Below are 23963 nucleotides of genomic sequence, written 5' to 3'. Positions count from 1 at the left end.
TAGATACAGTAAGTACATAGTTTTAAGGAATCAATGGAATATAGTTCATTCTTTTAATAATTTTATGTCTAATTAGAGGTATATGCATATGATAGTCATATAAGGAATAATAATAAATCTAAATGATAACAAACAGAAAAAAAAAGAAAAGTAAACTATGTAATATCACAGAACACAATATTTCCCAAATTATTTTATATACTTGAAATATCAGGCTATGGGGCTTTGAGTTACCATGTAGACAAGTCCATATCCAAGAACCACACCACACACATCCATTCCTGCAAATGGCACAGGAATGGCATCAAGAAACTCTGGTCACAAAGACCCCAGGTTCCTGAGGAACATGTGCTTTTCCAAGAAGCACAACAGGAAAGGCCTGAAGAAGACAAGACCAACAATGCAAAGGCAGCGAGTGAATGCACAGAGGACATCAAGGCCCTTGTGAAGCCTCAGGCCATAAGTCCAAAATGTCAAATGGCTCCAGACACAAACTCAGCCCTCTGGCTTTCATTGCTCATCCAATGCTTGGCAAAGAGGATTCAGAGCTACATGGCCAAGGGTCATAGACTCTGCCAACCAAAGCCCAAGGTTCAAACCAAGACAGGGGCCAAAGCTCCAGCTAAGGCCCAGCCTTCAGCTCCAGCTCAGACTCTTGAAGGTGCTCAGGCCCCTGTGAAAACTCCATAGAGAAAGCTCCTGTTAGTGTGAAGTCAGATGGACTGCTTGACACACTTACCTACACACTATTTGCAGAGGACCAGTGTCCTATACTGTTTTTACAAATAAACTTGAAACAAGAAAAAAAGGAAAGATCAATAATCTTAAAGAATATAACTTTATTATCTAAAATGAAGGCATTCAACAAACCTAGTAGAGAAGACAACAAAATAATTATAAACCAAATATTAGCTTTTTACCCAAGGCATTTGGTAATGATAAGCCAATATTTTGTCATTCAAAATTTATAAATGGATGCTCATGTAAATAAATTAAAATATAAGGTTAGAAAATGGAATTGAGTTGGTTATGCTGTAGTTCAAGCAAATAATAAACTTGAAGGCTAGCATGAGTATTTCAGAAAATATGCAACTCAAAAAGAATCAAATGTAATATCCATGTTTCTGCAGATGGATTGAACAGTCAAATATCTGAGGAGGTAAAAGGTCTAGTGATCAATCATTTGTGGTTGTATTTTGAAAATCTAGATTGAACAACTTTTCTCATTACAAGTGTCAAAATCTAAGACTCAATATACTATACACAAAATTTGAATACAAAATATGGACTGAATAATAGAAATAGAGACTGAAGGATTGTTTTACCACTATAAAATGAGGGATTATTATTCTTATGAATCTTCTTACAAAAAGAAAAGGAAATATATAAGACTTTGATAACATGAAAATTAAATGTATTATCACTGGGTTTGATCTGTTGAGTTATCACACATTTGAAGAAATTTAGCAAAGGTGGATTGGGGTTATTACTGAAATACAAATCTCACCAGATTCCAGTGCTATTGATCAGTATGTTCCAGGCATCTGGCAGGATTTTATCCAGCTCTGTCTGTGTCAACAGTTCTTCATGAACTAGTCAAATCATAAGAGTTTTAGAAGAGCTTTGGCCCTACATTGTTATTAGACACATAAGTGGTCTATTTGTAGAAAACAATATGATCACATCATTTAAAAGAGTTGAACATTTTCTTCACTTCGATCCAATAAACTTATTCTTTAGAATATAAAGACAAAGTTTGATAACTTACAAACACATGACAAATTACTTAACAATAATTAAGTATTAAAGATATATTATATAGGAAAAATAAAGGATTATATATAAATTTTGATATAAATTGAAGACTGAAGTTCAAGAAAAATTTAACTATGCAAATTTATCTACTGATATCATACACATTTATGTCAATATGTATTGCAATAGACAAAAATAATTTTAAAATAAAAATTTTAAATAAATTGTTGACTTAAAATTATAACTTGGTGGTGGACCTAGGACTTTTCTGGGTTTTTTTTTTGTGATATTGCCTCAGCAAATGTGGCAAGAAAAATAATGAGATTGTCATTGTGTCTTCATATGTATGTTTTAGAAAGTAAAAGTAATGAATCTATATTATAAGACTTTTAAATATTTTATTAATTTGAGGGAATAACACATTTAATACTGAAATGCAAAGAAATAAAACACTGTACTTCCATAAGGACATGGTTATATAACACAGTTTATTTACAAACAATGAAAACAAAGCATTACTCTTCATTAAGGTTATAGTTTGAAGAAACCCCAATGACTAAAATCATTCACGTGTTTAATTAAACAGCCAGAACAACAGGGCAAAATAATCCTACCCAGTGAACTTTGTACTAAACAATAACTTCCTTACAACACTCTTTATGGTCTCATTTCTCAGACTGTAAATGAGAGGGTTGAGAGTTGGAGGTATTACTGCATAAAAGACAGAGAATAAGAACTCTAAAGCAGTTGGAGAGTCTGAGGTTGGGTTTAGATATGCACAGGCACCTGAAGAAAGAAACAATGAGAAAACAAAAAGGTGGGGCAGGCAAGTAGAGAAGACCTTGGACCTGCTTTCAGCAGAGGGCATTCTGAGAACTGTGGAGAATATGTGGACATAGGAGATGATGATCCCAATAAAGCAGGCAAAGGCAATTACAGACAGGAAATCAATCATTCCAATTATTACAAGGTGATCTTTAGAGCAGGAGAGCTTTAACAACTGGGGGACATCACAGAAGAACTGGTGAATTATTTTGTCCCCACAGAATCTGATGGAGAGTGTACTTGCTGTGTATAACGTTCCTGAGATGCTTCCACTTAACCACACAGCTGTCACAGCCCAAGTGCACTTTCTGGGATCCATGATGACTTCATAGTGTAGTGGGAGGCAGATGGCAACATAGCAGTCATAAGACATCACTGTGAGAATGGCCAGTTCATTCCAGGCCAAAACAATGAAGGAAAAAACCTGCATCATGCACTGGCCATATGAAATGTAGCCATTTCGTGTCAGGGAACTGTCAACATACTGAGGAACTGTGACAGAGAGTGATGAGAGGTCCAGAAGGGAAAGGTGCTTCAGAAAGTAATACATTGGAGACTGGAGCTGTGGGTCCAGTGTTGTGATGGTGATAATGATGAAGTTACCTGCTGAGCCCAATAGGTATGTCACCAATAAGAGCAAAGCATGCAAGATCTGCAACTCATGGTTGTCAGAGAACCCCATGAGGAGAATTCCGCTCATCGTGGTTATATTTTTTACAATCATTTTGATAACAGAATTTGTGGTAGGATCTGGAAAACAAAATAATATATTAAATGCAGTACAAACAGCCTGAGGCATTTATTTGTTCATCAATATTTATTTCAATAATTACTCTATATACTCTTTTCATGTATTTCTGTCTTCCTAGAAATATCATCTATCTATGTATTTATCTATCATCTACCGATACTCTACTTGTTGAGCAATTTAAATAAGAGCACAATTTTCTCATCTCTACAGATCTCACATTATTCACTCATAAAGCAGTAGTTACAGGTGTATACATGTGATCCATCACTAGTTCTCTCAAGGAATGTGGTTGTATTTGCCCCATGAAAAATCACTGTTCCACTGCCATGGTTGAAGCACACTGGTTTTCTTAAGTCATCAATAAACAATCAGTGATGTAGTATGGATGAGAACATAGGATTGAATACCACTCTAGCAAATGAAATACACATTTATAAGAAATATGCCAGGAATTAAAATATGTTTGGGTGCCCATTGGAAAGAATTATTCTCTCTTAGAAAACAATTGTGTAGATCATGCAAGAGGTTATTGGTCATTGTAGAATTAAGTTTAAAAATGATCATTTTTTTGCTCTCAAGTTACCATGCTGATATTATTGAAAGAGAGAAAAAAAATTCTTCTGCAAGGGCAATATTTACATCCCACCCTCAATGTAGATACCCTATTCATTTTAAGGATTTTTTTAGAGGTCAAATAATTTTTCTTTGAATTCTATTTTTATTTCACTGCAGCCTATACTATTAACCTTGGGTGTAGCCATCAAACAGTGACTAGCACTTACCACAAGCAAAGACAATTGTAAAGACAGATGTTGATTTCTTGAGGTAGTTTAAGGTGTGGAGGAAAATGGCCAATATCCAATAAGAGACTGGCTATTTAAAGCCATTTATGTTTCAGATAGAAGTCATGTTTTAGTTCATTGTCGTTTGTTTTGATGTTTGAGAGATTAAAAATAAACCATCATTCTTCTCTTGCTAAATGCATGTTGGTGTTAGCTGGCTGATGAAAATTTAGTGGAGGGTTAGCTCCCTGCATTTTTTTTATCCATTAGTGTTTCATTGCATAAAGTTTTATGCAATAAAAGAAAATATGCTGTCAGTCTTTTAAAGTCTTAAGACCTGTGAAATATCAGATACTTCTTATGTCTACCTAAAAATTTTGTGCCTAAAATTACAATCACAGAGTAAAATTTGAGGTCATCCTTTTCAATTTTGAGGCACTTTTCATTATGTGGCATCTGTATTGTGACAGAACACATCCTACCTCCCTCCACCTCACTCAACCTCCTTCACATCTCTTTTGCAATAATGAACTTTATAGCAAGTAATTCCAAGCATAGATCCAATTACTTGACAGGACATTGTAATTTGATTGTAATTAAAGTGGTCTTAGAGGCAACTATGCCATGAGAAAATCAGTTCCAGGACTTGTGGCAGCAGCATGCTGAATTCAAACCAATGTGGGCTCCACAAAAACATCCTGCATCTATAGGAAAATAAAATATTGTTAAATAAACTAGATAACTTTTGTTTCATCTGTTACAACTTTTACATTCGAAAGCCTCTTGTTTCCTGCTCTGTGTTCCTCAGTCATAACTTGAATCAATCTAGAGTAATCTCATACCATTTGATCTCTTCAACACCTCATATACACAACAGAAATTGCAGAAAATCAAAGATCTCCCTATTTTTGTCACAATTTTCATCTTTTAAATTTCTATGCTTTGAAGGTATTTTCCTTTGAGGTTGGTCAAATGATAAACATATTTATGTTTATTGTTCATACTAAATTTGTACTGAATCATTTAGATTAATATTTTAATCTGAAAAACAAAACCAGTTCATTTAATATTACTATTTTAACCTAACAAGTTAATCCAGAACTGAGAATTAAGAAAGCTGAGTAATATTGATCATTCCTATGTATGAGATAGGAGGCATTTTTGAGTCCTTCCTAAAACAGGTCTACCTTGAACCACACAGGTAGTTTCATCAGCTTGGAGTAAACATTTTAAATGGAAAACTTGAGAGTTAGTAACGTGAATAACAATATTACAATCGAGTTATAAAAATTTGCACATATCAAAAAAGATACAGGGACAGAGTAACAATCACATTGAGCTTGTCTATCTAGGGCTGCCTTGGTTGACATCTGAGAACTGTTGAAGAAGGGGTTTAACAGTTTACAGATGTGTCACACATGCAGGAATGTAACAGGTTAACTTTTCTCATTCAACAGTCTTCTCACATGGTCTCTTATTATATGTATATGAATTTTTTAAACTAGTTTATTTTCAGCAAGGATCCCTTCCTAACTTATTATAATGATAGCCTTGCTTTTTAAAACTAACTTAGATTGCAAGGTTGTTTTAGAATTTCCATAAAATACTCTTCATTCTTTATCCAAGTTTTGGAAACTCACTCCAGATGTCTTGTTGTGCCTGTAGCATTCCAAGCTGATCAACAATTTCTCGTATATCTTTTCCATGATTGCAGACTTTTAAATAATATTATGTCCCTAGAGAACAATTGCGGTGAGCTGTTTTCTTGTGGAGAGGAGATGGACTTGGAGGTGTAGTCTCTTTTGTAATGGGAATTTGGACTTAGACCAAGTTACTTCATTTACTCTGACCCCATGCCATCTGGGAAATGGAGTCCTTAACATTTCCAAACAGCTGATGAATGGTTTTGTGATCTTGAGGTTTAGTTGTCCCAGTTCAACAATTTTCAGTCCTTAGTAGACTTGTGAATCTCCAGAAAGCTGATTAGAGCTCAGAACTCTGGGCACCTCACTGAGTGTTTCTGATTCAGCCATTGTAGGCAATATCTCACAGGGCAGCTGCTGGTCTGAATACCTCAGGTAGACAGCTACTGTGTAGCAAAATTGTACATCTCTTGCAGGACAAAATATATATAAATTACACTAGAAAATTAACGTAAGTTTTATAAATTTGCCATCCATAGGTTATTCTATCAGTTATTTTCAAAGAATTCATAATTTAGCCATTAGACTATTGGAAGAAATCTAAATACAGAAAGCATATTTTTCTATTTGAAATTTAGAGTTCATTTTAGGATATCGTCAGTACTGATGGATGTTGAGTGTGGTCAAGTCACAGATGATGCCATAGAAAAAATTGTTTCCTCCTTAAAAATTACTTATTCCTTTCTACAGAGTATAAAGCATTACCTTGTCTTGCTTCAAATAGAATCTCATGACTTCTTGAAAGTCACCAACAGAAATGCAAATACACAATTTTTCCAAAAGCTTTCTGAACATCTGATGGGTTGCACTCTGTAGAGCTTTGCCCAATTTGAAACATCAGTTAGTTGTAGATGGGTAAGGCACAAATCCTCTGCTGAAAACAATGGAATTGAGGGACAAATGGATCATGGTACTGCTTTACTATTACTATTTTTTCCATTGCTGGAGAACAAGGAGAGATATGATACCAAGTTATACCTCTACAGCTATCCAAATTTAGGTTTTTACATTTATATGAGAGCCAGGTAAGTGGTTTAAACTGTTCTTCCAAACCTCCGTTTCCAATATTTCAATCTCATCCCTATTGGGCAGGAGACAACTTACAAGGGCCTGTATACCCTCTCTACTTTCATTCACTGTGGCCTCCCCAGACCCATGGGGCAGACCCAGTTTTTTTCCCTCTTACAGGTTTTCTCACCTCCACTCTCTCAGCCTATCTCCAGTCATTTATGTCAGCTCCTAACATCTAGAAAAACATTTTTTCTTGGAATCCACAGTGCATCCACATGGCAGGGATACAGAAACACTCTGTATCAGTCAATCCACAGCCCCCACATGCTCCTAAAATACAAGGAAAATGGTATAAACCAAGGAGTTGAAAACACACCCTACAAAGTCAAGACATAAACATCTAGAATCAGAATCACCAGAAATTTACATGTTTAGAGATTAGAGAAACAATATAGTCAAACAATTAGTACAAATTGTATTTTCTAGAACCCAGCAATCATACAACAATAAGTCCTAAGAAATGAAATATAACTAAAAGACAATTTAACCAGTTTACAGGGAGCCCACAGTCATGATCAACTTAAATGAAGAAAAACTAAATGAAATTTCACCAAAAAGACAAGGTTGACCATTCTCTCCAGGTTTTGTCAATATAGTATTAGCAGTCTTAGGTAGAAGAATAAGGCAACTGAAGGAGACCCGGAAGAGACAGATAGGAAGAAGTGTCATAGTCAGGGTTCTTTATAACTACAGAACTTATGGGTAGTATCCATATACGGAGAGAATTTTTTGATCACTTATACTCTGTAGTCCAACTCCCCAACAATGAGTTCCTTGGTGAGAAGCAATACTGTGTGGATACCATGATGATGGGCAAGTCATTCTTTAAACCATGGGTGCTGGTTTTGTTAGAAGCATTATGTGCCCTGATGCCATCTGGGACCCCAGTGCACGGGGGCTCAGGGAAAATGTGGTCCAAGCCCTCCTGGTAGCCACCCTCACGAAGAGCTCAAAAGCAGTCCCCCATGAGCAACTTGAGCCGCGGGACCACAGGTAAGACCAAGTTTTCTGCTCCAAGCGACCTGCCAGGTGGACTCAGGACACAGGCCCACAGGAACAGCTGAAGAGCAGTAGACAGGAAAGACTACATACCAGAAAGCAGAACTGGCTGAAAGAAAACAGGAAAACAGGTCTACAGCACTCCTGACACACAGGCCTATAGGATGGTCTAGCCACTGTCAGAAATAGCAGAACAAGGTACACCAGAGACAACCTGATGGCGAGAGGCAAGAGCAGGAACTCAAGCATGGCATCATCAGAGTCCAATTCTCCCACCAATGCAAACACTGACTATCCAAACACGCCTGAAAAGCAAGATCTAGATTTACAATGATGCTGGAGGACTTCAAGAAATACATGAAGAACTCCCTTAGAGAAACGTGGGAAAACATAAATAAACAAGTAGAAGCCTATAGAGAGGAATCACAAAAATCCCTGAAAGAATTCCAGGAAAACAAATCAAACAGGTGAAGTTATTAAAAATGGAGATAGAAGCAATAAAGAAAGCACAATAGAAACTACCCAGGATATAGAAAACCAATGGAAGAGACAAGGAGCAGTATATACAAGCATTACCAACAGAATACAAGAGATAGAAGAGAGAATCTCAGGAGCAGAAGATTCCATAGAATTCATCGACACAACTGTCAAAGATAATATAAAATGGAAAAAGCTAGTGGTCCAAAACATACAAGAAATCCAGGACTCAATGAGAAAATCAAACCTAGGAATAATAGGTATAGAAGATAGTGAAGACTCCAAGTTCAAAGGACCGGTAAATACCTTCAACAAAATCATAGAAGAAAACTTCCCTAATCTAAAGAAAGAGATGCCCATAAACATACAAGAAGTCTACAAAACTCCAAATAGATTAGACCAAAAAAGAAAATCCTCCTGTCACATAATAGTCAAAACACCAAATGCACTAAACAAAGAAAGAATATTAAAAGCAGTAAGGGAAAAAGGTCAAGTAACATATAAAGGCAGACCTATCAGAATCACACCAGACTTATCACCAGAGAGTATGAAAGCCAGAAGATCCTGGACAGGTGTCACACAGACCCTAAGAGAATACAAATGCCAGCCCAGGTTACTGTATCCTGCAAAACTCTCAATTAACATAGATGGAAAAGCCAAGATATTTCATGACAAAACCAAATTTACACAATATCTTTCTACAAATCCAGCCCTACAAAGGATAACAAATGATAAAGCCCAACATAAGGAGGCAAGCTACAGCCTAGAAAAAGCAAGAAACTAATCATCTTGGCAACAAAACAAAGAGAAGAAAGGCACATAAACATAACCTCACATCCAAATATGAATATAACAGGAAGCAATAATCACTATTCCTTAATAACTCTCAATAAAAAGACACAGATTAACAAACTGGATACACACTGAAGACCCTGCACTCTGCTGCCTACAGGAAACACACCTCAGAGACAAAGACAGACACTACCTCAGAGTGAAAGGCTGGAAAACAACTTTCCAAGCAAATGGTCTGAAGAAGCAAGCTGGAATGGCCATTCTAATATCAAATAAAATTGATTTTCAACTAACAGTCATCAAAAAAGATAAGGAAGCACACTTCATATTCATCAAAGGAAAAATCCACCAAGATGAACTCTCAATCCTAAATATCTATGCTCCAAATACAAGGGCACCTACATACATAAAAGAAACCTTACTAGAGCTCAACGCACACATTGCACCTCACACGATAATAGTAGGAGACTTCAACACCCCACTCTCATCAATGGACAGATCATGGAAACAGAAATTAAACAGAGACATAGACAAAGAGAAGTCATGAACCAAATGGACCTAACAGATATTTATAGAACATTCTATCCTAAAACAAAAGGATATACCTTCTTCTCACCACCTCATGGTACTTTTTCCAAAATTGACCATAAAATTGGTCATAAAACAGGCCTCAACAGACACAGAAAGATAGAAATAATCCCATGCATCCTATCAGAACACCACGGGCTAAAAGCTGTTCTTCAATAACAATAAGGGAAGAACGCCCATGTATACATGGAAGTTGAACAGTGCTCTACTCAATGATAACCTGGTCAAGGAAGAAATAAAGAAAGAAAAAAGACTTCTTTGAATTTATTGAAAATGAAGGTAAAACATACCCAAACTTATGGGATACAATGAAAGATGTGCTAAGAGGAAAACTCATAGCTCTGAGTGCCTGCAGAAAGAAACCAGAGAGAGAATATGTCAGCAGGTTGACAGCACACCTAAAAGCTCTAGAACAAAAAGAAGCAAATACACCCAGGAGGAGTAGAAGACAGGAAATAATCAAACTCAGGGCTGAAATCAACCAAGTAGAAACAAAGGACTATGCAGAGAGTGTTCAGAACCAAAGGTGGTTCTTTGAGAAAATCAACAGTACAGATAAACCCTTAGCCCAGACTAACCAGAGGAAACAAAGAGTGTGTACAAAATAACAAAATCAGAAATGAAAAGGGAGACATAACTACAGAATCAGAGGAAATTCAAAAATCATCAGATCCTACTACAAAAGCCTATACTCAACAAAACTTGAAAATCTGCAGGAAATGGACAATTTCCTAACAGATACCAGGTGCCAATGTTAAATCAGGAACAGATAAACCATTTAAAAATCCCATTAACTCCTAACGAATAGAAGCAGTCATTAATGGTCTCCCAACAAAAAAGAGCCCAGGTCCAGATGGGTTCAGTGCAGAATTCTATCAGACCTTCAAGGAAGACCTCATACCAATACTATACAAACTATTCCACAAAATTGAAAAAGATGGAGGGCTACCAAATTCCTTCTATGAAGCCACAATTACTCTTATACCTAAACCACACAAAGACCCAACAAAGAAAGAGAACTTCAGAACATTTTCCCTTATGAATATCGACGCAAAAATACTCAATAAAATTCTGGCACACCGAATCCAAGAGCACATCAAAACCATCACCCACCATGATCAAGTTGGCTTCATCCCAAGCATGCAGGGATGGTTTAATATACGGAAAACCATCAATGTGATCCATTATATAAACAAACTGAAAGAACAAAACCACATGATCATTTCATTAGATGCTGAGAAAACATTTGACAAAATTCAACACCCCTTCATGATAAAAGTCCTGGAAAGAATAGGAATTCAAGGCCCATACCTAAACATAGTAAAAGCCATATACAGCAAACCAATAGATAACATTAAACTAAATGGAGAGAAACTTGAAGCAATCCTACTAAAATCGGGGACTAGACAAGGCTGCCCACTCTCTCCCTACTTATTCAATATAGTTCTTGAAGTTCTAGCCAGAGCAATCAGACAACAAAAGGACATCAAGGCGATATAGATTGAAAAAGAAGAATTCAAAATATCACTATTTCCAGATGATATGATAGTATATTTAAGTGATCTCAAAAGTTCCACCAGAGAACTACTAAAGCTGATAAACAACTTCAGCAAAGTGGCTGGGTATAAAATTAAATCAAATAAATCAGTAGCCTTCCTCTACACCAAAGAGAAACAAGCCAAGAAAGAAATTAGGGAAACGACACCCTTCATAATAGTCCCAAATAATATAAAATACCTCGGTGTGACTTTAACCAAGCAACTAAAAGATCTGTATGATAAGAACTTCAAGCCTCTGAAGAAAGAAATTGAAGAAGACCTCAGAAGATGAAAAGATCTCCCCTGCTCATGGATTGGCAGGATTAATATAGTAAAAATGGCCATTTTACCAAAAGCGATCTACAGATTCAATGCAATCCCCATCAAAATATCAATCCAATTCTTCAAAGAGTTAGACAGAACAATTTGCAAATTCATCTGGAATAACAAAAAACCCAAGATAGTTAAAATTATCCTCAACAATAAAAGGACTTCTGTGGGAATCACTATCCCTGAACTCAAGAGGTATTACAGAGCAATAGTAATAATAATTGCATGGTATTGGTACAGAGACAGACAGATAGACCAATGGAATAGAATTGAAGACCCAGAAATGAACCCACACACCTATGGTCAGTTGATTTTTGAAAAGGAGCCAAAACCATCCAATGGAAAAAAGATAGCATTTTCAGCAAATGGTGCTGGTTCACCTGGAGGTCAGCATGTAGAAGAATGCAGATCGATCCATCCTTATCACCCTGTACAAAGCTTAAGTCCAAATGGATCAAGGACCTCCACATCAAACCAGATACACTCAAACTAATAGAAGAAATAGGGGGGAAGCATCTTGAACACATGGACACTGGAGAAAATTTCCTGAACAAAACACCAATTGCTTATGCTCTAAGATCAAGAATCGACAAATGAGATCTCATAAAACTGCAAAGTTTTTGTAAGGCAAAGGACACTGTGGCTAGGACAAAACGGTAACCAACAGATTGGGAAAAGATCTTTACCAATCCTACAACAGACAGAGGGCTTATATCCAAAATATACAAAGAACTCAAGAAGTTAGACTGCAGGGAGACAAATAACCCTATTAAAAATGGGGTTCAGTGCCAAACAAAGAATTCACAGGTGAGGAATGCCGAATGGCTGAGAAACACCTAAAGAAATGTTCAACATCTTTAGTCATAAGGGAAATGCAAATCAAAACACCCCTGAGATTTCACCACACAACTGTAAGAATGGCTAAGATCAAAAACTCAGGTGAGAGCAAATGCTGGCGAGGATGTGGAAAAAGAGGATCACTCTTCCATTGTTGGTGGGATTGCAGACTGGTACAACCATTCTGGAACTCAATCTGGAGTTTCCTCAGAAAATTGGACATTGAACTACCTGAGTACCCAGATATACCTCTCTTGGGCATATACCCACAAAATTCCCTAACATATAACAAAGACATGTACTCCACTATGTTCATAGCAGCCTCATTTATAATAGCCAGAAGCTGGAAAGAACCCACATGCCCTTCAACAGAAGAATGGACACAGAAAATGTGGTACATCTACACAATGGAATATTACTCAGCTAACAAAAACAATGCCTTTATGAAATTCATAGGCAAATGGAGGGAACTGGAAACTATCATCCTGAGTGAGGTAACCCAAGCACAGAAAAACACACATGGCATATACTCATTGATAAGTGTCTATTAGCCCAAATGCTGGAAATACCCTAGATGCACAGAACACATGAAACTCAAGAAGCATCACCAAAATGCAAATGCTTCATTCCTTAAAAGGGGAACAAGAATACCCTTGGAATAGGGAGGCAAAGTTTATAACAGAGGCAGAAGGAACACCCATTCAGAGCCTGCCCCACATGTGGCCCATACATATACAGCCAGCCAATTAGATAAGATGGATGAAACAAAGAAGTGCAGGTCAACAGGAAGCGGATGTAGATCTCTCCTGAGAGACACAGCCAGAATACAGCATATATAGTCGAATGCCAGCAATAAACAACTGAACTGAAAATGGGACCCCTGTTGAAGGAATCTTAGAAAGGACTGAAAGAGCTTCAAGGGGCTCGAGACCCCATATGTACAACAATGCCAACCAACCAGAGCTTCCACGGACTAAGCCACTACCTAAAGACTATACATGGACTGACCCTGGGCTCCAACCTCATAGGTAGCAATGAATCCCCTAGTAAGAGCACCAGTGGAAGGGGAAGCCCTGGGTTCTGCCAAGACTGAACCCCCAGTGAACGGGATTAATGGGGGGAGGATAGGGAGGGGAACACCCATTTGGAAGGGGAGGGAGATAGGTTAGGGGGATGTTGGCACCGAAACCCCAAAGAGGAATTATAATCAAAATGTAAATAAGAAATACTCAAGTTAATAAAGATGGGGGCAAAAAAAGAAGCATTATGTGCAGGAAAGGCAAATACATGACAACAATTGATATCTACTCAAGTAAGAACAAAATGTTGTCCTTTCCACAGAGGAAGGGGTCCAATGTAGTTAACCTGCCACAAGGCTGCTGGCTGGTCACCTTGAGGTATGGTGCCATATCTGGAGCTCAGTGTTATTCTTAGCTGTTGGCAGATCTGGCATTTAGCAGCAGCTGTAGCCAGGTGACTCTTAGTGAATGGGAAGTCTGTGTTGCTGAGCCCAAGTATAACCTCCATCCCAGTCAACATGGTTACTGTGTTCATGTGCCCATTGAGCAATGACACAATAGTTGGGAAAGAGGCTGACTGTCTACAGAACAGGTTATTATCCACTTGATTATGGAACTCCCCCTCAGCTGAAGTCACCTTTTGGTGAGCATTTTCATGGGACAGAAATATCTGCACATCCTCTGCCCATTTAGAGAGCTCTATCCACATACTTCTTCCCCAGATATCTTTCTCACCAATTTTCTAATCATGATCTTTCCTAATCCTTGTCCTTGTAGCAAATCCATTGGCTACAGCCTATGAGCCAATGAAAAATCATATATCTGGTCATTTCTTTGTCAAACAAACTCTAATAGCATGTGTACTATGTGAAGTTCTGCCCACTGTTAAGATTTGCCTTCACCTGTGCTTTCAGGGTTTTCCCGGGAAGGGCTTGTAATACTGCAGATATTTACAGATAAATTTTAATATGAATTTAAAACTGTACTTCTGGAAAAATTATAACTGGCCATGCAACTTTACCTAGTGATATCATGTATTTATATCAATATTATCTTGATAGTTTAAAATGAATTTAAAATAAAAAATGTAAAATAAATGGTTGACTTACAAATTATGACTTTGAGTGGAAATGGGGTTAATAATATTACTTTTGTTCTTTTTATTATTGTAATACTGTCTCTGCAAAAGTGTTAAGAAATATACTGAGAATATCAGTAATATCAGTGTGTGTGTGTGTGTGTGTGTGTGAGTTTGTGTGTTTCTGTGTAGATGCATTAGGAGGTAAACAGTGGATCTCTAATGCAAGGCTTTTGATATTTTTATTAATTTGAAGGAACAAGAGATTTCATATTAGAATGTAAAGAGAAAACACATTGTAATTCCATAAAGACAATTTTTACCAAATGTTGTTTGTCTATAGAAAAAACCCAAAATATCGTCCTTGATTAACATAAGAGTTTGAAGGAATATCAATAATTAAAATCATTTTTTGTGTCTAATTGAACAGTAAGTAACTACAGGGCAAAACGATTTTAACCAGCAAATTTCATACTAAACAGTAACTTTCTTACAACAGACTTTATGGTCTCATTTCTCAGACTGTAAATAAGAGGGTTGAGAGTTGGAGGTATTACTGCATAAAAGACAGAGAATAGGAACTCTAAAGCAGTTGGAGAGTCTGAGGTTGGGTTTAGGTATGCAAAGGAGCCTGTGGAAAGAAACAATGAGACAACAAAAAGGTGGGGCAGGCAAGTAGAGAAGACCTTAGATCTGCTTTCAGCAGAGGGCATCCTGAGAACTGTGGAGAATATGTGGACATAGGAGATGATGATCCCAATAAAGCAGGCAAAGGCCATTGTGGAGAGGAAATCAGCCACTCCCATTACTACAAGGTGATCATTAGAGCAGGAGAGCTTGAGCAACTGAGGGACATCACAGAAGAATTGGTGAATTATTTTGGCCCTACAAAATTTGATAGAGAATATGGTTGCTACGTACAGGGTTCCGGGAATGCCACTGCTTAGCCACACAGCTGTCACAGCCCACCTACACTTTCTGGGACACATGATGACCTCATAGTGCAGTGGAAGGCAAACAGCTACATAACGATCATATGACATCACTGTGAGAATGGCCACTTCACCCCAGGCAAAACCAGTGAAGAAAAAAATCTGCAGCATGCACTGTCCATATGAAATGTAGCCACTTCCTACCAGTGAATTATCTATATATAGGGGAACTGTGACAGAGAGGGATGAGAGGTCCAGAATGGAAAGGTGCTTCAGAAAGTAATACATTGGAGACTGCAGCTGTGGGTCCAGTGTTGTGATGGTGATAATGATGAAGTTACCTGCTGAGCCCAATAGGTATGTCACCAAGAAGAGCAAAGCCTCTAAGATTTGCAGCTCGTGGTTGTCAGAGAACCTCATGAAAAGAAATCCGCTCATTGTGGTTATATTTTTCACAATCATTTTGGTAACAGAATTAGTAGTAGGAGCTGGAAAACAAAATAATGTATTAAATGCAGTAGAAACACCCTGAAGCATTTATTTGTTCATCGATATTTATTTCAATAATTACTCTATATATTCTTTATCATCTGTTTATCCTCCTAGATATATCATCTACCTATGTATTTATCTACCATCTACCGATATTCTACTTGTTGAGAAATTTGAGAGCACAATTTTCTCATCTCTTCAGATCTCACATTATTCATTCATAAAGCAATAGTTACAGGTGTATATACATGTGGTCCATCACTAGTTCTCTCAAGGAATGTGGTTGTATTTGCCCCATGAAAAAGCACTGTTCCACTGCCATAGTTGAAACCCATTGATTTTCCCTAAGTCATCAAAACAGGTAGTGATGAGAAGTTTTTGAACATAAGATTGAATACCATTGTAGCAATTGAAATACACATTTATAAGAAATATACCGTGATTAAAATATGTTTGAGTGTCCACTGGAAAGAGTTATTCTCTCTTAGCAAACAATACTGTTGATTCTGCAAGAGGTAATTGGTCATTGTAGAATCGAGTGTAAAAATGATAGTTTTATTGCTTTCAAATTAGCACGCAGATATTATTGAAATTAAGAACAAAAACACTTGTGAAAGGGCAATACTCATATCTCACTCTCAATTTAGGTATACTATTCATTTTAACAAGTATTTTAGAGGTCAAATAATTTCTCTTTGAATTCTATTTTCATTTCACTGCATAACCATCAATTTATTAGCACTTACCACAAGCAAAGACAATTGCAAAAGCAGATGATTATTTCTTGAAGTAGTATAAGATGTGGAGGCAAATGGCCAATATCCAATAAGGGACTGGATATTTAAAGTCATTTGTGTTTCAGATAGAAGTCATGTTTTAGTTCATTGTCCTTTGTTTTGATGTTTGAGGGATTAAAAATAAACCATCATTTCTCTCTTGCAAGATGCATGTTGGTGTTGGATGGCTGAGGAGAATTTAAAGGAGTCTTAGCTTCCTGCACCTTTTTATCCATTAGTGTTTCATTGCATAGAGTTTTATGCAATGAAAGAAAATATGCTGTCAGTCTTTCGAAGTCTTAAGTCCTAGGAAATATCATCAGATACTTTTTGCGTCTACCTAAAAATTGTGTGCCTAAAATTGCAATCACAGAGTAAAATTTGAGGTCATCCTTTTCGATCTTGAGGCATTTTCCATTATGTGGCATCTGTATTGTGACAGAACACATCCTACCTCCCTCCACCTCACACAACCTCCTTCACATCTCTTTTGCAATAATGAACTTTACAGCAAGTAATTCCAAGCATAGATCCAATTGCTTGGCAGGACATTGTAATTTGATTGTAATTAAAGTGGTCTTAGAGGCAACTATGCCATGAGAAAATGAATTCCAGGACTTGTGGCAGCAGCATGCTGAATTCGAACCAATGTGGGCTCCACAGAAAGATCCTGCATCTATAGGAAAATAAAATATTGTTAAATAAACTAGATAATTTTTGTTTCATCTGATACAACTTTTACATTTGAAAGCCTCTTGTTTCCTGCTCTGTGTACCTCAGTCATAACTTGAATCATTCTAGAATAACCTCATACTATTTGATTTCTTCAACACCTCAGATGCACAACAGAAATTAGAGAAAATCAAAGATCTCCCTATTTTTGTCACAATTTTAATCTTTTAAAATTCTGTGCTTTGATTGTATTTTCCTTTGAGGTTGGCCAAATGATAAACATATTCATGTTTATTGTTCATACTAAATTTGTACTGAATCGTTTAAATTAACATTTTAATCCGAAAAACAAAACCAGTTCATTTAATATTACTATTTTCACCTAACAAATCAATCCAGCACTGAGAATTAAGAAAGCTGTGTAATATTGATCATTCCTATGTATGAGACAGGAGGCATGTTTGAGTCCTTCCTAAAACAGGTTTCCTTTGAACCACACAGGTAGTTTCATCAGCTTGGAGTAAACATTTTAAATGGAAAACTTGAGAGTTAGTAACTTGAATAACAATATTACCATCAACTTATAAAAGTTTGCACATATCAAAAAAGACACAGGGACAGAGTAACAGTCACATTGAGCTTGTCTACCTTAGGCTGTCTCTGTTGGCATCTGAGAGCTGTTGAAGAAGGGGTTTAAGAGTTTATAGAAGTGTCACATATGCAGGAATGTAACAGGTTAACTTTTCTCATTCAACAGTCTTCTCAGATGGTCCCTTATTATGTGTATATGAATTTTGAAAACTAGTTTATTTTCAGTTAAGCTCCCTTCCAAACTTGGTATAATGACAGCCTTGCTTTTTCAAACAAACTTTGCAAGGTTGCAAGGTTGTGTTAGAATTTCCATAAAATACTGATCTTTCCTCATCCAAGTTTGGGAAACTTACTTCAGGATGTCTTGTGTGTATAATTCCAAGCTGATCAACAATTTCTCATATATCTTTTCCATGATTGCAGACTTTTAAATCATATTATGTCCCTAGAGAACAATTGTGGTGAGCTGTTTTCATGCGGAGAGGGGATGGACTTGGAAGTATTCTCTTTTGTAATGGAAATTTGGACTTAGACCAAGTTACTTCATTTACTCTGATCCCATGTCATCTGGGAAATGGAGTCCTTAACATTTCCACACAGCTGTTTTCAGCAATTTTCAGTCCTTAGTAGACCTGGGAATCTGCAGAAAGCTGGTTAGAGCTCAGAACTCTGGGCACCTCACTGAGTGTTTCTGATTCAGCCATTGTAGGCAATATCTCACAGGGCAGCTGCTGGTCTGAATACCTCAGGTAGACAGCTACTGTGTAGCAAAATTGTACATCTCTGGCAGGACAAAATATATATAAATTATATATATACATATATATATAAATAGAAAAATAATGTACCGATTTAAACATTTGCCATCCAAAATTTATTATATCATTGATTTTCAAAGAATACATAAGTTAGCCATTAGACTAAAGAAAGAAGGAAATCTAAATACAGCAAGTATTTTTTTCTATCTGAAGTTTAGAGTTCATGCTAGGATATCGTCAGTACAGATGGATGTTGAGAATGGTCAAGTCAGAGATGATGCCATAGAAAAATTGGTTTCCTCCTTAAAAATTACTTATTCCTTTCTACAGAAAATAAAGCATTATCTTGTTTTGCTTCAAATAGAATCTCATGACTTTTTGAAAGTCACCAACAGAAGTATTGCAAATACACAATTTTTTTCAAAAGCTTTCTGAACATCTGATGGGTTGCACTTTGTAGAGCTTTGCCTAATTGAAACATCAGTTATTTGTAGGGGGGTGAGGCACAAATCTTCTGAAAACAATGGAATTGAGGGACAAATGGATCATGATATTGCTTTACTATTACTATTTTTTCCATTGCTGGAGAACAAGGCAAGTTGAACTACCAAGTTATATCTCTACAGCTATTCATATTTAGGTTTTTACATTTATATGAGAACCAGGTATGTGATCTTAACTGTTCTTCCAGATCTCCCTTCCAAGTTCTCCAATCTCATCCCCATTGGGCAGGAGACAACTTACAGAGGCCTGTCTACCCTCTCTACTTTCATTTCCTGCAGACTCCACAGACCCAAGTGGCAGACCCAGTTTTTTTCCCTCCTACAGATATTCTCATCCCCACTATCCCAGCCTATTCCCATTCAAGTACATCAGCTCATAACACCTAGAAAAACATTTTTTTCTGGGAATCCACAGAGTCACGATCTGGCAGGGACACAGAAACATTCTGTATCAGACAATCCACAGCCACCACATACTGCTAAAATCCAGTGAATGTCACAGAAACCAAGGAGTTGAAAACTCACCCTACAAAGACAAGACAGAAACTCCTAGAATCAGAATCAACACAAATTTACATGCTTACAGATTAGAGTAAAACATAGTCAAACAATTAGTACAAAATGTACCTTCTAGAGCCCAGAAACCATACAACCATAGGTCCTGAGAAATGAAATATAAGTAAAAGACAATTTAACCAGTTTACAGGAAGCCCACAGTCAAGATCAATTTAAATGAAGAAAAATTAAATGAATTTTCACCAAAAAGACAAGGTTGACGATTCTCTCCATGTTTTTTCAATATATTATTAGCAGTCTTAGCTAGAACAGTAAGACAACTGAAGGAGACCAAGGGGAGACAGAAAGGAAGAAGTGTCGTAGTCAGGGTTCTTCAGAGTTGCCGAATTTATGGGTAGTCTCTACATAGTGAGAGAATTTTTTTGATGACTTACAGTCTGTAGTCCAACTCCCCAACAATGAGTTCCTTGGTGAGAAGCAATACTGATGGAATACCATGATGATGATGGACAAGTCATTCTCTAAACCACGGGTGGTAGTTTTGTTAGAAGCATTATGTGCAGGAAAGGCTAATCCATGACCAGAATTGATATCTACTCAAGTAAGAACAAAATGTTGTCCTTTCCACAGAGGAAGTGGCCCAAGCATAACCTCCATCTCAGTCACCATAGCCACTTTGTTCATGTGCCCATTGAGCAATGACATCAAAGGCTGGGGAAAGAGGCTGACTGTCTACACAACAGGTCATTATCCACTTGATTATGGAACTCCTCCTCAACTGATGTCACCCTTTGGAGAGCCTTTCCATGGGACACAAATATCTTCACATCCTTTGCCCATTTGGAGGGATCTATCCACATTCTTTTTGCCCCAATGTCTTTCTCACCAATTTTCCAATCATGATCTTTCTTAATCCCTGTCCATGCAGCAAACCCAGTGGCTACAGCCCAGAATCAGTAAACAATCATGCATCAGGCCTTTTCTTTGTCAAACAAACTCTAGTAGCATGTGTACTGCGGGAACTTCTGCCCACAGTGAAGATTTGCCTTCACCTATATCTTTCAGGGTTGTCCCGGAAAGGGCTTGTAATTCTGCAGCTGTCCACTTCTGGGCAATGTTGGCATAACATACAAAGCTGTCAGTAAACCAGGTCCCAGTCTTCTCTTCTTCAGTCAGCCAATCATAGGGAACACCCCATGAGGCTAAAGGTACATGCTTGGCAACAGATGGCATGGTAACAGGCATAAAAACCATAGGCATTTGAGCAACTACTTCATATAACTTGCTTGTACCTTCAGGACTTACCAAGGCCGGATCACGTATATACCACTTCCATTTGATAATAGACTGCTCCTGTGCACGTCCTGCTTTTTGACTTGAAGGGTCTGATAACACCCAGCTCATGATGAACAGTTTAGATCACATCATAGCTTTGTGTCTTATTGTCAAATGTTCAGTTTACACTAAGGCCCAATAGCAGGCCAAGAGCTGTTTTTCAAAGGGAGAATAGTGGTCTGCAGAGGACCACTTCATTATAGCTTTGCTCCAAAAACCTAAAGGTTTCTTCTGTGATTCTGCCAGAGGCTCCAAACAACATCTCTATCTACCACTGACACCTCAAATACCATTGGGTCAGCTGGATCATATGGTCCAAGAGCTAGAGCAGCCTGCACAGCAGCCTGGACTTGTTGAAGAGTTTTCCCTTGTTCCAGGCCCCAGACAATGCTAGGAGCTCTCTGAGTCACTTGGTACATGGCCCTGAGTAACACACCCAAGTGAGGAATGTCCTGTCTTCAGAATGCAAATAGACCCACTAAACTCTGTGCTTCTTTCTTGGTGGTGGGAGGGGCCTGGTGCAATAACCTTTCTTTCACCTTAGAAGGAATATCTCTGCATGCCTCACACCACTGAACCCCTAAGAATTTCACTGATGTAGATGGTCCGTGGATTTTGGTTGCATTTATTTCCCATCCTCTGATACGCATGTGTGTTATGAATGAGTCCAAAGTAGTTGCTACTTTCTGCTCACTTTGTCCAATCAGCGTAATGTCATCAATATAATGTACCACTGTGATATTTTGTGGAAGAGACTAATGATTAAGATCCTATCTAACTAAGTTACAACACAGGGCGGGAGAGTTAGTTTACCCTTGAAGCAAAACTGTAAAAGTATTCTGCTGGCTGTGCCAACTGAAAACAAATGGCTTCCATTGGTCCCTATAGACAGGTACTGAGAAGAAAGCATTTGCTAGATCAATAGCTGCATACCAGGTACCAGGAGATGTGTTAATTTGCTCAAGTAATGAAACTACATCTGGTACAGCAGGTGCATTCATGAGTTACTATCTGATTTAGTTTCTGATAGTCAACTGTCATTCTCTATGATCCATCTCTCTTCTCTACTGGCCAGATAGGAGAGTAAAGGGAGATGTGGTGGGAACAACCACTCTTGAATCTTTCCAGTCCTTGAAATTTTTCTGCAATTACACCCATATTATGATATTGTTTTGATTCACAACTTTTTTTTGCAGACAGCTCTAAAGGCTTCCATTTAGCCTTTCCAACCAAAATAGCGCTCACTTCACAGGTCAGGGAACTAATGTGAAAATTCTGCCAACTTAAAAGTATATCTATCTGAATTTTACATTACAGAACTGGGGAAATGACTACAGGATGTGTTCAGGGACCTACTGTACCATCTGTAAGCCAGACATCAGTCAAAACTCCATTAATCACTTGTCCTCCATAAGCCCCTACTTTAACTGGAGGGCTACAATGTTTCTTAGGGTCTCCTGGGATTAGCATCAATTCAGAACCAGTATCCAATAGACCCCAGAAAGTCTGATTATTTCCTTTCACCCACTGTACAGTTACCCTTGTAAAAGGTCATAGATCCCTCTAGGGAAGAACTAGGGAAAGATGAACAGCCAAACTTTTAGGTGTCTTATCAAGATCCTTCCTCAGTGGAACCTGGGACCCCTTCAATCAAGGGGTTCTGGGTTTACAAACTGCCTCAAGTCTGTAAACTGATTTACTGGCCTAGATTGACTGTCGCCACAATACAATGTAGCCGTTCCCATTTTTTGAGAATTTTTCTGCTTATACAGATCAAACAGATAATAGGTTTCTTATCTATTTCATGCCTGGAAATACCATTACTGATTAGCCAGACCAAGGTCTGAATGAGTCATTCCATTATAAATTCACTTCTCCTGTGCTGGCCATTGCACGCTATATCATTATACACATTTTGTCTATGCTGTCCATTATATTACCTACTATCACCTTGTCTCAGGTGATTCAATGCTGCCACCTGGCCCTTGTTAACTTGGGGCCAAAATAAACTCATTGCATTTAATTCATCTAGTTGAGCTGCAGTATCTCCAAACCTAAGGTCTGGCACAAAGAAAATGGTAAAAACAAAATCCTTAAAATGTCCTGGTGCCCCTCTCACCAGTTTGCATCTTACAGGATTCCTGAAGGGCTGATCTACTGGGCCTTCCAATTGTGGAGGATTAGGTTTTACACAACGTATCCACTCTAGCATTACAATTTTCCTGAGTCTTAAAATCCCTTTATCAACCCTGAGCCAAGGGATATCTGGCATCTGCAACTCCTTTTCAGTAGGCCATCATTAGATGAACGCTTCAGACAACCATTCAAACAAACTTCTGACACTTTTTTTTTAACTGTGTGGCCTTCCATATTAAACCTAGAATCTCCACTCAGAGAGACCATGTCAATAAATTAAGCCTGATCTAGTTTTATGTTCCTTCCACCATTATCCCACACTGTTAAAATTCATTCCCACACATATTCTCCAGACTTCTGCTTGAATGAATTAGCAAACTCACTAAGCTCCTTAGTAGTAGATGGCATTTCCTCATGGCAACACATTCTACCTCCTCCCTAGAGGCCTATTTTTGCCTTGATTTTGGTTATGGGTCAAGAACAAACTGTTGGTGGGCCTGGAGAAACATAAACACTGTCTGGCATTTTCTTCTTTGAAAATCACTACTGGACTTCTCTGAGGGGTTAATTTTCTCATGTGAAAGAGGCAATATTTCAAGGGTTGTGGGGCTGAGGGTACTGCTTCTTCAGGTGGGGTAAACCATTGAGAATCTGAAGAGTCAATTATCACCTTCAACAGGGTCCTCCCACAAATCCCTATCCCAAGT

General features: G+C 37.7%; 2 protein-coding genes across 2 annotated transcripts; both read right to left on the bottom strand.

The window, feature by feature from the left end:
- Positions 1-2365: 2365 nt before the first annotated feature.
- Positions 2366-3304, bottom strand: Or14j15 (olfactory receptor family 14 subfamily J member 15). The gene has a single exon (NM_001000886.1). It carries the CDS (start codon positions 3302-3304, stop codon positions 2366-2368), a length of 939 nt encoding a protein of 312 aa, NP_001000886.1.
- Positions 3305-15000: 11696 nt separating this feature from the next.
- Positions 15001-15939, bottom strand: Or14j3e (olfactory receptor family 14 subfamily J member 3E). Its single transcript, NM_001000509.1, has one exon. The coding sequence runs from the start codon at positions 15937-15939 to the stop codon at positions 15001-15003; it is 939 nt and encodes a 312-aa protein (NP_001000509.1).
- Positions 15940-23963: the final 8024 nt, after the last annotated feature.

This window comes from Rattus norvegicus, chromosome 20, assembly GCF_036323735.1.
Source record: "Rattus norvegicus strain BN/NHsdMcwi chromosome 20, GRCr8, whole genome shotgun sequence".
Lineage (NCBI taxonomy): Eukaryota > Metazoa > Chordata > Mammalia > Rodentia > Muridae > Rattus > Rattus norvegicus.
This window is presented reverse-complemented; position numbering and strand designations above follow the sequence as displayed.